This window comes from Artemia franciscana, chromosome 2 (genome assembly GCF_032884065.1).
Source record: "Artemia franciscana chromosome 2, ASM3288406v1, whole genome shotgun sequence".
Lineage (NCBI taxonomy): Eukaryota > Metazoa > Arthropoda > Branchiopoda > Anostraca > Artemiidae > Artemia > Artemia franciscana.
Genome location: NC_088864.1, coordinates 29340269 through 29358947, shown reverse-complemented (window position 1 = coordinate 29358947; position 18679 = coordinate 29340269). Strand labels below are relative to the sequence as shown.

General features: G+C 36.6%; 2 protein-coding genes across 2 annotated transcripts in view; one reads left to right on the top strand and one right to left on the bottom strand.

Moving 5' to 3' along the window:
- Positions 1–18679, top strand: part of LOC136039891 (neurobeachin-like protein 1) — a 182834-nt gene that overhangs the window by 57000 nt on the left and 107155 nt on the right. Inside the window, exon 14 of the mRNA XM_065723869.1 lies at positions 13680–13861. Within this exon, the coding sequence (XP_065579941.1) occupies positions 13680–13861 (182 nt within the window). The remainder of the gene's footprint in view (positions 1–13679; positions 13862–18679) is intronic.
- LOC136039897 (uncharacterized) overlaps positions 14496–18679 on the bottom strand; it is a 28362-nt gene continuing 24178 nt past the window's right edge. Inside the window, exon 2 of the mRNA XM_065723882.1 lies at positions 14496–17691. Within this exon, the coding sequence (XP_065579954.1) occupies positions 14638–17691 (3054 nt within the window). The 3' untranslated portion in view covers positions 14496–14637. The remainder of the gene's footprint in view (positions 17692–18679) is intronic.

Here is an 18679-nt window from a genome sequence, read left to right as displayed (position 1 = left end):
AACTCTAAAAAATGGAATTTTCATACCAATAGTTATGTCAAAAGAATCGTATTTTAATGCTGATTTTAAATAAGTAAGTTTCATCAAGTTTAGTTTTACCCATCGAAAGTTACGAGCCTGAGAAAATTTGCTTTATTTTAGAAAATAGGGGGAAACACCCCGTAAAAGTCATAGAATTCACGAAAATCACACCATCAAATTCAGCGCATCAGAGAACCCTACTGTAGAAGTTTCAAGCTCCTATCTACAAAAATATGGAATTTTGTATTTTTTGCCAGAAGACAGATCACGGATGCATGTTTATTTTATTTACTTATTTTTCCAGGGGTGATCGTATCGACCCAATGGTCCTAGAATTTTGCAAGAGGGCTCATTCTGACGGAAATGAAAAGTTCTAGTGCCCTTTTTAAGTGACCAAAAAATTGGAGGGCACCTAGGCCCCCTCCCATGCTAATTTTTTCCCAAAGTTACCGGATCAAAATTCTGAGATAGCTATTTTATTCATCATAGTCGAAAAACCTTATAACTATGTCTTTGGAGACGACTTGCCCCCCCACAGTCCCCGTGGGAGGAACCTTCCATGGAGGAATTCGTCATGGGGGAAGAAAATTTAAATAAATAAATGAAAAAATAAATCTGAAAAAGTTTTTCAACCGAAAGTAAGGAGCAGCATTAGAACTTAAAACGAACATAAATTATTACGCATACGAGGGTTTCACCCTCCTCCTAATAGCTCGCTCTTTACGCTTAAGTATTTTTTAGTAATTTCAACTATTTATTGTACGATCTTTGTGATTCAGGGGTTATTCTTCAGGAATTAGGACAAAATTTAAGCTTTAGTGTAAAGAGAGAGGTACTGACGAGGGGGCGAACCCCCTCATATACGTAATAAAAACATACCCATATAGAAGTTCGTTATTTAAACTAATTCGTGAATTACGTATATCTTTTACTAATAAAAACGTTCGTAAAAAATTAAAAGTTCTAGTTGTCTTTTTAAGCAACCAAAAAATTGGAGGGCTACTAGAGGCCTTCCCCCGCTCCTTTTTTCTCAAAATCGTTCGATGAAAACTATGAGAAAGCCATTTAGCCAAAAAAATGAATATGCAAATTTCGTTTTAAATGTTCATCTGCGGAGAGCCAAAATCAAAACATGTATTAATTCAAAAACGTCCAGAGATTAAATAAATTTTTTTTTAATGAAAGTAAGGAGCGACATTAAAACAAAACGAACAGAAATTACTCCGTATAAGAAAGGGGCTGTTCCCTCCTCAACGCCCCGCTCTTTACGCTAAATTTTTTTAATGTTTTAAAAAGTAGAGCTGAGAGAAAGAGTCATATACGGAGTAATTTCTGTTCGTTTTAAGGTTTAATATCGCTCCTTACTTTTAGTTATAAAAAGTTTATTTAATCTTACAGAAGAGGTCATCAGATCTCAATCAGACTTGGTTGAGAGCAAAAGATTGTATTTTAATTGAGTCTTAAGAGCGTCTGGGTCTATTATGACCTTATATGGGGAAGTTTAGAAACTTGATGAGAAGTTAGAGGTAGGTTCCTACTTGTGGCTATTGGTGTTTAGACGCAATATGGTATCTCTGGAGGGAAGGGTCTCTAAATTGCTTTTTTCAGGACATATGTCAGAATGGTTTGTCAAACATTAGTAAAACTTGGCAGAAACTAATAGTTGGCTTATTATAATAACTTTGTTTTTCAGTGTTCCACACCTACTCCGACCTTTGTGGGGTAGAAGGTCGCTCGAATTTGTATTACCATGACACTTAACAGAGCATTTTGACAGGTATTTACAAGACTTAATTGGTAGTAATAGGAAAAAATATAGTCGTCAGAGTATGCGACAAAAGGTATTAAATATCAATACTAACCTCTGAAAAGTAGCTTTTTAGAATACAAAATCGATTACAGGTCTAGAAGGAGCGGGGCCCTTGATTATTTTAAGGGGACGACAAGCCCTTAACAAACTCGGTAGGAACCAAAAGCTAGGCTCTTAGATGTGCCTTTTTATGGCCTCATCTGATCTCTGTGGAAGGGGGTGAGTTGTTAAAATCTCTTTAGTTCAATTTCCAACCAGGCTAATTACCAGTTAGGCTGGCGCAATTCCTTCAATAAAAGCCGATCAACAGCTGCAGTTATGTTCTCAAGTGTCCGTGCTCGACCAAACCTCTGTGAGGTAAATGGTACAGTTAATGTAAGGTTTAAACTAAAAAATGCAAAAGTTTTTATTTTGATACCATCCGAACCGGAAAATATTTCTACAACTTATAAAAATCGGACAATGTCGAACGAGGCGAAATTGAATGTTTTTCGTCTTTTCTTTTAAAATGACGACGTTTTAAAAACAACTTAATTTGCGCGTATAGAAATTCGGTAATAGGTAAACCTAGTACGTAGATCACAAATATGCACTTTATTTGTTTGAACGTTTATGTTTGGTTATCCCCCCCTTCCCTCCCGCCCATAAATCAAGTGTCGGTATAGGTCTGAATGTCCATGGCAATTTACAGAAACAGTGAAAGTTCGCTGCTGCTGAAGCAGGATTTAGATCTTGGAGATGAACGGAAGTTGTAGACGTTGCTATTTTCTGCTGAAAGACTCGGTATCGGTAATTATCAAGATTGTCAGTAGGTTTTCCAGCGTACAATATAGAAAGTGCAGCCTCTCCCGCTTTTTTAAAATATTCTTTCGAAGTATTAATTCTAGAAAACGTAGAATCTTTTTTCCTAAACTGTTCGTTGTGTCTCTGCCGTCTAAGTGCAATCCCTTTGCCAAGTCCATGTAGACGGGAAGTTGTGTCGCAGCCAAGAATTGCGTGAGCCAAAGGAAGCAGTTTGCAGGTTTCAATCTCGATCTTCTTAACTGGCTTCGATGTCCCAAGTTGCACCTGAATTGGTTGGCCTAGGCTCGCTGTGCAGGTAGACATTGTGGTGCTCAGGAATACAATGATAAAGTAACAACACCAACAAGTCGGTATCGTCACAACTACAGTGTCCATAGTCTTCGAACACCCAACCGCTATAAACACAATAAGCAAGTCAGCATCAGCTTTAGCTTGGATGGTTCTCAGACCTTTGCCTCGTAAATATTCAGAAAGCACATTGAGGAAACGGGCTTTATTCTTTTTGCACGAAAGAAATTCCTCCTTTTTGGTGGTTAGTCTCATTTCTGGGCTAAACAGTACTTCCCGTTCAGTTACACGGTTTCGCTTAAGATGAGTCGTATCTTTTCTAGAAGCAGCGATGTTGTAGCCATCAAACACAATAATAGCGTCTGGATATTTCGCCGAGACGTAGCTTCAGTATCGATCTAAGACCTCCAAATATGTTTTTTTTTTTCGCCCAGGGAATCCTGTGAAGCAAAACGCCCCCGTCTAAGACGTAGGTGCAATTTAGACTATGTTTTTCCCCAGTCGTATCTATTCTAGAAGTTGTTCGATAGCTTTTGCGAGCTCTGGCTTTCAGAACGTGCCAGAATCATCAAAAAGTGACTCGGAATATGAGCAAGGTTCATATCTAAATGAAAATTTTTCGTCGATATTCAGTCTTTTCGATATAGTTAAAAGATGCGGAAACAGCAATGAATGGTCTAAACGGTGGATATCTCCCCCACTGTTTTGTTTTGCCGTCATATGGACTGCCTGATCCTTCCGTTTGAATGAATGCTCCTTCAGAGATTTCCCTACCATTCTGTCAAGAATCTTCTTCCTGACTTCCACTGCTTTGTCGGTGTTCACGATATCTGCAGCAGTCATGCCTGTAACAAGGCTTCGAAGCGATAGCTGATCACCCTCGAAAGGAGACGTTTGCTAAAAAAAAGGTCAATAACTATTTGTGGGTCTTTGCAGTCCCTCTGCTACCTTGAAATACCAGACGCTTTGTGGGGGTTGTTTGTGTGATACGAAGCATCCGTCAGTTCTGATGACCAAATATGTAGATAAACCGGCCTAAAATCTGTCCGATCTTCTCTCAATATGTAAGCCTTTTTTGAAAGACTGGAAAAGTGCTAGGCCTGTATCTTCAAGTCTGTTCATCTGCTGTAGGTACAGCCTCGCCAACTTCGTTTAGTTGTTGTGACTAGCTGCTGCGAGGTAAGGGAGTATGTAGGAAACTGTTTGCAAATGGAGTTTCCATTGAGTTTTCCTGTTCGAGTTTCGTCATTTCGCTCTGATTTAAGAGCTGACAGAGAAGCTTTGACTTTCATGAGGCTTGAAGACTGGGATTTATCTTCAAGAGAAGCTCGTCCATTCATTACTTTCTCATATAGGTTTCTGATTTCATGAAACTCAACCACATTCAATGCAAGTTCTGTATTCAATCCAATTTCTGCATCTGAATCCGTGTCTACAAATTCCTTTATCAGAATCGACTGAAGTGCTGCGTCTACAATGGTATGGGCTCGCAGTGCTCGAGAAACAGCCTTACCACTTAGAAGACGATGAACTGTATCGGAAGCGCACATCAATTCAAAGATTTCTTTCAGTCCAGTTCCATCCATCAAAGATCCAATAGCACCGACAAAACTCATGAGGGTGTGGAATTCTCCTAGTCTAACCACTACTTTTGCAACGCTACTTCCAGGTCCCTCTGCAGCAATAATTTTCATGAATCTCCACCACAACGGCTGGTCAAAGGTTACGACCGGAGTAAATCCGCACGTTCGACTTGATGGGCAATAAATATCGGTGTAGAAAGGATACAATTCTCGTCGCTTGAAGGAAGATCGATTTAACCTCCTGACTAGGGATACTTTTTAAGTTGAGTTTAAGTTTAGTTTAAATTTTAAGTTTAGCCATGTGGTTACAGCAGCAATGATATCTATGCCCTGCCATAAAAGGTTTTTCTACCATCGAGAGTACATGTGCTGTGATCAACGTTGTCCGCCACGTGTTGGACCAGACAGTCAGAAGTAATTTCTTACAGCTCAATTCCATAATAAACGGCAGCATTTTTCTCAAACCTCGAAACTTCGAATTGAAGGTATCAATCGAATATTTGAAAGAATAATGATGATGCATTTGAAGAGACATTACAAGTAGGAAGAGAGAAATGACTGCGCGCTGCCACACAGTTTGTACAATTGCATGTCCACTTGCAATAATTTTCATGGTAGTGTCTTTACCGACGAACATTTCAATTAGAAGCAAACATACTCTAGAGAGCAGAAACGATAGCAAGTTCTCAGGTCTCAATTTAGCAGTTCGTAAGTATCCTAGTTGTGGTTTTTAAATTTTTTGTGTCATTTATTGTGAGCGTCGTAGCGTTGAAGAACATGGCAGATGTAGGACAATTATGAGATGTGTGCAAAACCATTTATTTGATTGGGTGTGCGCGGGAGGAGGGGGCGAAACATGCAAGATACTAGGACACAAATTTTTCCTAGTATTTCGGCTTAGGAAGTGTAAATTTTCTCTGCGTCGATCCGACTTCGTGTAATATCCAACGTATATTAATGCACACTTTATCTCGCGCATGTATGTGGGTGTGGGAATTACTCAGTGATGGTCAAAACACAGAACTGAGTTGTGATCTGCGTACCAGATTTTCATATCACCGAATTTTAAGTAATTTTTTTTCAAGTCGCTATTTTTAGAAGAAAAGACGAAAAAATGTCAATGTCAATGTCGCCTCGACCGATTTTGGCCATTTTTTTTTTGTTATAGAGATTTTTTTCCGGTTCGAATGATACGAAAATCAAAACTATTGCAATTTGTTTGAGGTAACCCCTAAAGTTAATTAAGATTGACTGTACTAAAAGGCTACATTATTGCCATCGGCATCCATAGGAAAGGTTTATTGGATGTCTGCTAAATTAGGTTAGGATAAGAAACTAGGACTTCTATGGTGCCTCAAAAGGGTTCAATCCCAATTTACAGCCATTGCCACTTCTTTTGCTTTGCAGTAGTGGCCCATGTGAACCAGTTGCTAAAGCGTTTCATGAGCTTTGCTACCAGAGATTGCTTCTTATAATTTTTCTTAAACCCGATTCAAGAAATACTGGATCTGCTATTATTATACTGTTTAATGTAATCTGTTTTTATTTCCTAACAAAAAGGGACTTATTAGAGTAGTTTAAATGATAGAATCGTTTTCACCACTTTTCGAAAATAACTTAACTTTTCTTTCAGCAGCTGTTCAAGTTTAAATTCTAAACAGTAGCTGGGATTTTTATATTTTAGTTTATTCATTTGAAAAAGTTTATCATGGCTGCCTATAGTAGTTACGGATTACGAATAGTACTATCCGTGAAAATGCTAGCCGACTTGGACTCAAGATCAACACGGAGAAGACAAAGAGTATGGCAACAACCGATTCCCCTCTGGACATGAAATGCGGAGATTCAACCATCGAGCTGGTCGTGGAGTTCAGATACCTCGGCAATACTGTGGAGAATTCAGGATCAAGTGAGCGAGAAGTGCAGCAGAGGATTGGGCAAGCCAGTGGAGCTTTTAACCGACTAAAGCCAGTATGGCGATCGAAAAAGTATTCCCTGAAGCTGAAATTGAGACTATTTAACAGCAACGTCCTTTCTGCACTTCTCTACAGCAGTGAGTGCTGGAAGTTGAATCAGCAACAAGAAAGACGGATCCTAGCCTTCGAAAAGAACTGCCTTCGGAGGATCCTGAACATCGACTGGAGGGAACACGTCACAAACCAGAGAGTCCGCTCTATCTCAGGCCAGCCCAGGGTCACAGACGTCATCCGGCAACGTAGATGGCGATACATTGGGCTCGTGATCCGTATGAAGGAAGACAGGATCCCTAGGCAGATCCTAGAGTGGCAACCCCAGGGAACTCGCAGGAGAGGTCGACCCAAGAACACGCTGCGTCGCACCTACCAACGGGATTTGTCGAACATCCACACGACGATCCAGCCCCAGTGGGAAGATGTTTGGGCAGCGGCGCACATGTGGGATGACTGGCGGCTCTTCGTGGATGCCCTGGGTGCCTCTGGCGGCACAGGAGGATCTAAGGTCTAAGGTAAGGCCTATAGTAGGGTATAGTAAACTGATGTGTATATTACTGCATGGGTTTTGCTGCCTGTAGACTGGGAATTTTCTCCCGCCTTCTTTGAAAGACTGAAAGTATATAAAGAAAATCAAAATTTTTGGTATTTGGAGCGATTTCAACACTTTTCTGGTAACGTATTTTTTTGCTAATTTTCCCTTGTCGCTAGAACATTTTTTGGATGCTTGCTCATCCCGTATGAATTTCTCTGATTCAGTCCCAAAAAACCGTAATTCAGTCTTAAATCTAGGCATTTAGGAATCAGTCCACCACAAACTTCCCTGTCTCTAGGTAATATCTACGACCTCTCTACGAGTGCATACTTGAGAGTCCTACCTGAGTAAGGTCATCCTATTAGTGCACTTAAAGTCATATTTTAATAAATAATTCTATTGGTTATCAAATATCTATATATATAAAAATAAGTTGTCTGTGTGTGTGTGTGTGTGTGTCGAGTGACGTCATGTTTGTGTGTCGACCGACGTCATGTTTGTTGATTGACGAAATTACACACCGGGACATCGGGACACAAATGACGACCGGGACACCGGGACATCTATATATATAAAAATAAGTTGTCTGTGTGTCTGTGTGTCCAGTGACGTCATGTTTGTGTGTCGACTGACGTCATGTTTGTTGATTGACGAAATTACACACCGGGACATCGGGACACAAATGACGACCGGGACACCGGGACATAGGGAATATAAATGACGACCGGGACACTCAAAGAAAAAGCGACCGGGACACAAGGAATGTTCGATTAGCAATCACCATCAACAAAGCACCGGGACACAAATGACGACCGGGACACAGGGAATATAAATGACGACCAGGACACTCAAAGAGAAATTACAGACTGGGACACCGGAACACAAATGACGACCGGGACAAAAATGACGACCGGGACACCGGGACACAGGGAATATAAATGACGACCGCGACACTCAAAGAGAAATTACAGACTGGAACACCGGGACACAAATGACGACCGGGACACAGGGAAACAACAACAACGGGGACGCCGGGGGGCACAGGGAGATATATAAATGACGACAGGGACACAGGGAATGTTCGATTAGCAATCACCATCAACAAAGCTCAAGGGCAATCATTAGAATAATGAGGTATAGATCTGAATACAGATTGTTTTTCCCATGGACAATTATATGTTGCATGTTCAAGAGTCGGTAAACCTGACATTCTATTTATATGCACAGACAATGGGACAGCCAAGAATGTTGTACATTCGCAAGTTTTACGTAGTTAAAAATATATATATATATCTATCTATATTCACAGGTGGGACACAGGGACACAACTACAATGGCGCGTAACTAATATGGCGCGTAACGACTTGCGCGCGCGGGGGGGGGGGCTTGGGGGGCGCGAAGCGCCCCCACCAACTAGGTGTTGGGGTTGCGCGAAGCGCCACCCCAACAACTAGTAAATAAATAATTTTAAGGTGTTCTAGGGGGTTAATCGTTTCCTAATATTATGATAATTTGAAAATAATTTTGTTTTTTGTTGTTAAGAAGAAACCTTGAAATTTTAGACTTTATGGAAACTTTCCCGTTTTTGTGTTTTTTTTTAGTTTTTCAGCAGTTAAAAATAGTTGTGTGAAAAGAATTGAAATTAAAGACGAAAAATTGAAATGAAACCCCCGTGCCGGATTTTCAAACATCGGATTATTACTTTCGAAAAATAAACATAATTATATCGCTAAGAGGGCAGAAGATGGGATTTATAAAAAAGAATACTATTTGCTATGGACCATGGGATTCAAATTTTTCATGGTACGCGTGCTTTGATTGTAAATACCTGAATTATTGCAATCCTTTAATTTTCATTAAATCTTAATAATCCTCTAAAATTTCGGTATTTATTGACATTTTCTGGTGCTTTTCCTCTAAATGATAATTTAAATAAATAAATAAATAAAAACATGGTACTATATCTTGTAAATGTCTTAATATAGCTGTTTTGTTTTTTTGTTTGTTTTTTCTACTTTTCTTCCATTAAATTTTGATATTTTCAAACATTTATTTTGATTTTTAATACAAACCTTTGTTGAAATTTCTTTATTGATATACTTTATTGTCATATTTAATGTCGTTTTATCTGGTATAATTATTTTTCAAATTGGTAAACTTAATTTTAGGGGGTCAAGAAGAATTGTACACATACATGTTACCTCTTTTCAAAACTCTATTGAAATTAAATTGCTCTTATTAAGTTTTTGATATTCAATTACAACTAAAACACTCAGAATGTACTATCTAGCTGAGTTTTTTGTACTCAAAATTTCTTTCATTAAATCGTTGTTTCTCGGTCAGCAATTAAAACACTCGGAATTTACCAACTAGCCGAGTTTTTTGTACTAAAAGCCCGTGGAATTTATCAGCGAGCTGAGTTTTTTGTTAAAACAGTTGGAATTTACCAACTACCTAAGTTTGTTGTGATCTCAGTCGGCATCTAAAACACTGAATTTATCGTTTAGCTGGGTTTGTTTTAGTCCTAAAATGCTTTTATTAAATATTTGATATTCGGTTAGCAACTAAAACACTGGGAATTTACTATATAGCCGAGTTTTTTTTGTAATAATAGCATAAGGAATTTATCAGCGAGCTGAATTTTATCTTTACTCAAAATAACTTAGTAAATTTTTGATATTCACTTAGGTTTTTTTCTTTGATATTTCTTTTCTATTTGATATTTCTATTTTTCTCTAAGGTCTGAAAGGCTGCACACAAGACCTGCTTCAAATATAACTTGAGCTTTTTTTAAAAATTCAATTGTCGTGTCTCTACTTTCCTTTTACTTTAAATTTATATTATAAAATCTTGAATTGGCAGTACAAAAGCTTAAAAATAGAAAAAAATTACTAAATCATTAAAATTCTGGACTGTGAACTGTGAGGAATTGCCTCATACTTCAAGGCGTGGTAATACATACATAACGGAGATTTTTCCACCAAATCGGAAAAAAAAGATTAAAATGGTGAAAAAATAAAAATTATCTATTAAGGAGCGTTTGGGGTAAATAAAACTACTTAATCTACTATCCCCCCTGCTTTATACCCAATATTGTTATTTTAGTAATTTTTCTTCTGTAATTCCCACTATTAATTTTCAGAAGCTTAAATTGGATAACTTAAATCGTTATTCCAAAATTAAAATAAAGTTTAGTTTACAATTTAATGTGCTAATTTTAAGCTTAAAATGTTATATTCTGTTGGGCCTGTTTAATTTTCAAAACCGGATAAACTCACAAAATAATTAATTCCACCTAGGAGTATCTGACCCCTCAATTAGTGCATTAAATGATTCATAGTTCATTTTAAACTCCTGTATTTACTCTATCTTAACTATTTTCATAAAATGTTTCAGTGATTAAAAATCTGCAATAGACGCGAAACATACTTAATTTAAAATCGTAAATATTAAGAGTTTTTATATTCTTGAATTTAAGAATAATAATGGTTCATCTATTTCTACAAAAATTGTATATTTTTTCCCGGTATTTTTCTTAATACAATGATGTTTATCTCTTGCTCTTTTATTTCATTTTTTGAAGGGTTATACTGACAGTAAAGTTGCCGGAGAAATATTACTATCAGTCAACCTTAAGATACTTATACTCATGGCTGCCAAATTGACACATTTTGTGTCAAAATGACACAATTTGATGTTGCGTGACACATTCAGACGAAATGATGACACAATCGACGAAAATGACACGTTTTTCAATAAAAAAATGACACAATCGACAAAAATGACACATTTTTTAAAAAAATGAAATTTTTTTGTCATCCGAGTCTTGATTAGAATACAGGACAGATGCCATCACCGTATTTAAAATTTAAACCACGCGAAAAAAACAGCCATAGGCGGAAATTTCAAATCAAAATGCACGCTGAGTATCTGAACTTAATTGGCTTCTTGATTGAGTATTTGATGTAGCCAACTGGTTCGTACTTAATAGTAAAAATTAAACAACATGCCGTTTACCAAAGCTGTGTGCATAAGCAGCAACTCCCATTTTTAGGAGTACAGGAGGGGTATCCAACCTCGGACAAGATTACAAATTTCCAGAGATGTCTCTCCTTCAGAATAATCCATGTGGCCTAAAAAGGCACCGAAAAATATGACAAAAATACTAGATTGAAGCAGGTTGAATGGCTTACATTTTGAGTAAATTTTAAGCTTAGCCAAGAAAGCCGATTACGTATAGAGCCGATTACGATTACGACGTCATACTAAAAGTCTATTTTCAATTTGCTGTCGAAATTGATTGTCCCTTAAACTTTTATGAATGTAAACTTGCCTTATTGACCGCCCAGACACAAATACATAGTGTGTAACATTAATTTAATCGAATGTTTCTATTTCTTTCATGACGTCACAAAAAGGTCATGATCCCAAGATAATAGGATAAGGTTAAGTTTACTCCTTTTTGAACTGATTTGGAAAAGATTATATATTCAAAACTCTAAATAAAGATTTGACAATTAAATATGATACCACTTGTAGCAAAAAAATATGACACATTTTGTGACACATTATGGAATCTGAGATGACACAAAAAGCACATTTTCGAAAAAAATATGACACACTCCTTAAAATAAATTTGGTAGCCCTGCTTATACTTAGCACACTCCTCACCGTGTCAACTAGACTCGCTGAAACATAATGTAACTTAAAAGAGAGTGGAAATAAATTTGGGAACTGTGTATGTGCGAAGTGTAGAGTGAGATTCAGATCTAGAGTTTTTTGAGTTGGCTGAGACAGAAGGGCAAAATATTGGGACACTGAAGAACAAGAAACCTCTATTCGATTATGCCATGGGAAATTTGCAGTGTGAAGAAAAGAAATTAGGGAAAGATGTAAAGGAGTCAATGTTAGTCCGGACCCACTAAGCAAATTCGCCCAAACGATATTTACTACTCAAAATGAATTGGACTCCTCGAATCATAATCCCAGCACAGGAACGGGAGGAAATATGGAACCAAGGGCCAGCATTAGTACCATGAAAAACGAGGTTAGTCCAAAATGAAAATGCATTTAGAGTTGAAAAAAAGACCTGAAGATGCGGGCAATGGTAAGAAATACGGAAAAAACGACTATCTTCGATCCTCTTGTCAGGTGTATTATGAATAGTACCAGAAATTTGCTCATTTTTAGTTGCCCCGGGAAAAACAGGACCCCACACCTCCTTCCTTGATTTTTGGCACCTTGGGCAAGTAAAATGGTACTTATAAAAATTATGAAGAGATGTTAGAGTGAATCACAATTTTGATATTCCTAAGCTACGTAGTGTCAAAAAGATATAAAAATCAATATGACAGGCGACCATCAGAAGAAAGGAGGTAAAAATCAACCTGACGAGCTACTGTCAGGATGAAGGTCTACTAATAAAAGATTTTAGGAAAATATTTGAATGGAAGGGAGGAATGGATTGGTTTCAAATCAGAGAATATTCGGGTGACAAAATTGGTTCGGAATGTACAAGTACATGCTTGTATACAAAAGATTATTGCTCATTTGCAGATAAAAGAAAGGTTTGGAGGAGAAATCTGGAAAAATATATTAACGATCGATGTATAGAGCTGTATATATAGTTTTGTTTCCAGGTCGTAAGAAATAAAAGAGAACGGGTTTTCCTCTCCTTTGGATTCACATAGTCATCGATATCGTGGAGGACTAGGGGGGCGAAAATATTGATAGAACGTTGTTGCCAACAAGGAAACTTGTTATGTCTTAGTTTTGTGAAAATACCAGGGTGACTGACCAAGCACCATAGTGTCGATTCACCTACGTCAATTCCCCTCAAGGAAAAAACCAAGTTCAAAATTGAGAATCTATTCGACCAGGTTAGTTTTATTGAGATTAGAAAGAAATTCTGAATTATGGTCAAAACAATGTTAAAGATACTGTGTGTCGAAAAAAATATTGATTACAAAATGAAATAGAAAAAAAAGAAAAGAAATAAGATAAGAAAAGGAATGCCCAAAGGAGCAAAAGGAGGGCCCAAGGGAGCCTATAGATCTTCTATAGCGGATTTCAATGAGGAATGTGTGAACACCGTGGATACATTTTTTTCTCGTACTCTTTCTGTGTTTCTTTTTCCTCTTTTACGTTTGTTGTTGTCTGATTTAGTAAAAAAAAAAGAAAAATCAAAATCAGTGAAGGTGTAATATATATGCGTAGGTATACATATTTAAACGTAAATTTAAATAGATACTTTGGGAGCTACGTTAGTGCGTGTGTATGTGGGCACGTAGGAATGTGCCATTGTGCATGGGTTGGTACGACTTGGTGTACGCGTAGGGGTGTATATTTGTGCCTGCTTGTGTATAGGAGCGTATATATATCTACGTATGTGTATGAATCTATGTGTATTCATAAATAAAAATAGTGTTTAAAAAAATACTATTATTCCAAAAAAGCTGTTGATAATGTATGTTTTTTGTGTTAATTTAGCTGTTTTGCTTTTTTTTTCTACTTTTCTTCTATTATATTTTGATATTTTCAAACATTTATTTTTATATTTAATGCAAACCTTTATTGAAATTTTTGATTGATGTACTTTGTTTTCATATTTAATGTCTTTTTAGCTGGTATAATTAATTATCTTACAAATTGACAAACTTAATTTTTAGAGGGTCAAGAAGAATTGTACACATTCATGTTACCTCTTCTCAAAACTCTATTGAAATTAAGCGAGGCGTCAACTTTTTTACCGCTGTTTCCTCAGAGTATCGATAGTCGATGGGAAAAATTCTACGAGCAATTCAAAATTTTCGCCAAGTCAAATGACTGGAATCGTTACTTGAATGACGTGGTGAGTCTTTTTCATTAACAATAAGTCTTCATCCTTTTCTGATCATTTCGACATTGCAGAAGCGAACAGAGTTTTGTAATTATAAACATTGGATGTAAGAAAATATTCAGTTTTTGGCCTTTACCCAATCAAGTAACAAAATACCGCCACAAAATTTGGCATGGGTGAACAAAATACTTTTTTCGCATAAAATTATTCCTAACTACTCATTGAATTTAAGTTTGTGGACAGCCAGAGTTCTGAATTAACGGCAGATAACATGACAAGAATTTATGAATTGAAAGAAGAAGGACATTTTTTTCATCCATCGCCCCTTGAGAAAGCTATTTAATGGCAACTCTAATTTCAAAATTATCCTTTATTCCAATGCGCACAAAAAAAAAAAAAAAAAAAAAACACAACTTGAAAATCAATATATAAGGGCTTTGATTTATTTTTTTCTTTGTTTATAACATTCTCCAGAAAGGTTTTGCTTAATACTACCCTAAATAAGGATATAATGCTCTAAATATTTGAATTTATTGTGCATCACTTTTTAGAAATTTATGTTTATTCTTTTCTTTTTTTTTTAAATATGCATGCTTGACACTTGAAACTTTACACATAGATTGTAATTCAAATGAAAAGAAAAAAAAATATATATATGCCGTTAAAATAAATAATATTTGTCCTAAAATTGACCAACGCACGTCACATGGGACTATTTATGAAGAGTCACTCTTGTAGTCACCATTTGTAATCAGTCTTCTCACCTCTTAATCACTATGTCTTATTGGTTATTTCACGGGAAGATCGAACTTTGTCGCTGAAGATTCAAATGAATCTGTGGAAGTCATCCTCTGGAAAAAGTCTTCCCTTTCTAGTGATTTATATTCACGGCCTTTCCTTTTTGAACGAGAATTGTTCATGTCTGTGTCTAGTAGGTCAAAAAAATCGTCAATAGATGGGAATTTTGGAGCTCCTGTAAATCCGTTTTCGTTGTCCGAGTTTGCCTGAGCAATATTGTCTACCGTGGAATGTGACTCTCCGTTGTGTTTATGTCTATAGCTTTGCTCTCTTCGAGAAGGGTTTTCCTCAGTTGACAGATGAATACCCGTGGAGTAGCCATCCATGTTCCTGCGGGGAATTTCGTTTCTATTTTTGGCTTGAATGTCATTTTGTTGTTCTAAGTTTTGGCCTTGTAATAAAAAAGATTGTTCTAATGACTGATTTGTGTTACCAATGTTGCTCAAATTTGGGTTTGAAAATAGAGACAACGAAGGAAATTCTGGATTATCTTGTGGACCAATAGCAACTCCATGGCTGTGATCTACATATTGATTTGTGTCAATAGGAGATAGATGCAATACTGTGCCTATATAAGAGCTCAGACTCGGATGATTTTGAGATAACCTACCATCGAAAACTTCATTTGAGCCTCTCAAGGTAAGATAATCGCTTGAAGTTGGTTTAGTTTCTGAAACAAGGTTAGGTTGTAGACTGCTTGCAGGAATTTTTAAATTGGCCCATTTGGATGAAGTTTCGTACCCACTTTCGATTTGAGCATTACCAGTTAATGCATTTGGAAAAAATGTGCTGCCTCCCTGATTGCTAAGATCATTTTCCTGTAGTTGATAGTAGTTTGGTAAATGTTTATTTCCATCCGATTCTATTTGTCTGCCTTTCAAGTTCCAATCATCTTGATTTTCGAATACAGAATATCTTTGTTGTTTCGTTTGTGCGTTCTTCCAGTTATGTCGTAGAGTGTGTTGACCATATCCCTGAGTGTGCCCTTTGAACTCGTTTGGGTTTTGGATCAGTCCGTCAAACGCTGGATATTGCAGTGCAAAGTGTTGCGCAGACGATGGTTTATTTATGGCATTATCTTGGTCCTTTTTGTAATATTTACTATTTTTTACTGTGTTTATGATATACTTGCTATTATTAGGGTGTATTTCTAAGCCTGTCTCATCACTTTGATCTCTCTTGTCTGGCATGAGACTTGTAAAAGGGTTATAAAATGCGTCCGCAATAAAATCTGGGAATCCAAAATCAAATGAAGTGAAGGAAGATTTAAAGTTATCCTCGAAATTCCGAATAGCCTGTTTGTTATCATTGTCAGTTTCTCCATTGTCTATAGGTTCATTGATTGCAACGTTTTGTAGATCATTGGGGTATTTTTGCTGCTGCAGTCTGTAAAAATTTTGGTTCGAATCGTAACCATTTTTCTCTGCTGTTTTATCTCTGCCAATTGATTTTGATCCATCTGTGTTGAGGTTTTCCTTATTTAACGTTTGCCAGTAATTTAAATTTGGTGCACCATTGGGGTCAAAGTTTCCTGGTGAGCTAGTTGATTCTTGGCCTAAAGCATTAACGTTGACATATTGGTGCTTTATTACTGCAGTTCCAGCATTAGGTCTTAAGTACGTCTCGCCAGAAACAACACTTTGTTGCATTTTATCTGGAATGTATTGCCCGTCATTAAAAGGTGTGTCTGATGCCACCATATTTGGTATTTTATTCCTTTGGGAATGTGCAAGAAAGTTAATTGGGCCATTTCTTAAGGGCTGCTTTGGCCTCCTGTTGAACCTTCCTCCTTTTCCAGAACTACTTGAGGGCTCTTGAAACTTATTATGATTACTCAGGTTTCGTAATCTTAAATCCTGCATAGAAAGTCTCGGCCTATGATTTGATAATGTATTTAATGCGAAGTGATTCTTCTTCGGCCTATCAGTACCAATAAAAATATTCTCATGAAAATCGTTGATAACAGTTGGTTTCTCCCTCTGTTCCTTCTTGTTTCCTACGTCAAAACCATTGACGGAACTACTATCAAGAGTTATAGGTTTGGCTATATTTTCTCTTTCAGGTCTTGGTACGAAATTTTTGTCTGGTATTGTCTCCGTTGGCAGATTTCCTATTGGAATTAAAGTACTTTGAAGAATTCCATTACCTCTTGGAGGTTCTATGTTTGGTCCACCACCATCTCCATTTGTTAGCTGATTTCCTTGTGCATTCTCTTTCCCTAAATTATCATTCATCGTGTCCATTTGAAGTGGATTGAAAGGTCTCCGCTGACGACCTGGTCTTATGTTATGACCGTGTGGGCCAAATTGGTTTTTGAGCGGCCTCCGACCTAAATTGGGCCTGTTTCGTAAGTGATTCGCACCAGGTCTTCGTCCTCTAAGAGCATTCATGGCAATTCCAAAAAAGTTTGGAGGTATTATCAGCGAATTTTGTCTTTGATGTTTATTGAGATCCATTCTATCCATATTGGTTAGTCTCAGGTCTGTTATATGGTCTATTCTTTTAACATGATTGGGTGACATTACATATGACGGTCCAGTCTCAGAAATAAAATCAGAAATATCCATATCTATTGTATTTTTAATTATTTCACTGTCTAGTTTTAATGGAATGGCTTTAGTTTTAGTTTGTCCGTCACTATTATATTCAGACGATAATATTTCTTCCTCTTCATCTTCTTCAGCACCATTTGTTGTGTTTATTTCTTCTTTTACGGAATCTACAAAGTTAAATTTGGTGCTACCGAACGGGATAGTAAAATCTCTTTGAATGTCTTGGAGGTTGATTCTTAGCATTTGAATATTTTGCCCAGGAGAGGAAGAGGAATCTTTGTGCTTTCGTCTGTCTAATGAGTTAGTCTTTCCTGATCCTTCAAAGGTACGACGTGGTAAAAGTGATTCAATATCCTGTTCATCTGTCCTTTCTGTATACCTAGCAAGAGGTGGTACTATGCGAGAACGTCCTTTTCTTTCTTCAGACAGATTCTGGCCATGAATCGATACACCCAGAAATAGAACGTAGAGCTGAGTAGTTTTGAGACGCATCTGAAAAATAATTGATTTTAATATATTATATAGTTTGTGCGTATATATAATTTCAGCTGAATTAAAATTTTTGATAAAGGCTCTAAGCACTCCTGCAATAGACTTTGCCTACTGAAATTTATATAGGGTGTCTCGTTTGAAATAAGTCAACCGCAGCATCACTGAAATAAGTCAACCGCAGTTTCACTCTTACACGCCACCAATCTTGACTAGTTTAGGAGCTATTCGGTGCTAATTTGTTATTAGGCTTGCTTCGGTTGAATCCATAATTCCTGGTATTCGGGCTAAAGTGATAGTACTGAATTTTTTTTCTTTTTTTATTGCTAATTGGTGTTTCTAATACGTCTCTTTTTATTTATCATTGTGTGTTTTCTTTTCTGTGAAAGGAAAGTTCTATAAACCGAGTTATTATGGCAAATTCTCAAAATCTTCCCTTTGAAATGGAGTATGATGGAAATAATTCTTTTGCAATTCCAAATTCTCTTAATATTATTTTTTTTTCTTGAAAAGTTTGAATATACTCTAATATTATCAAGATTGGTGGCACCGATTGAAGGAAATTTCAGAGGCGGAATTAGTATTATTAAAAAAGGGTAGTCCCCTTTTCAAGAAAATGTATTCCGTAAACATTGTTTTTAACAAATATATTTATATATTTCGTATGAAGTAATTAAGAGAAACCCAGTCTCTATATTTGTTTCAGATTCAAAATGACTTTACATACCCTAGGGGAAAAGGTTCAACACTGTGACTGCCTTGGTAGTATAAACCATTTAGGTACCCAAGTTAAATTTATTAGATTAATCACATGTTAGAATGAGACAGTTTTCAAGATACAAAATCAGTTTAATACCTTAGATTTTTAACTCCGTTCTGTTTGAATTCTTTGGTTTCTTTTATTCTCTAATATGTGTATAAAACACTAAAAATGTTACATCTTGTTTAAGGTTTAAGACAGTCGTTTTATACGGTAATAAAATGGTCAATC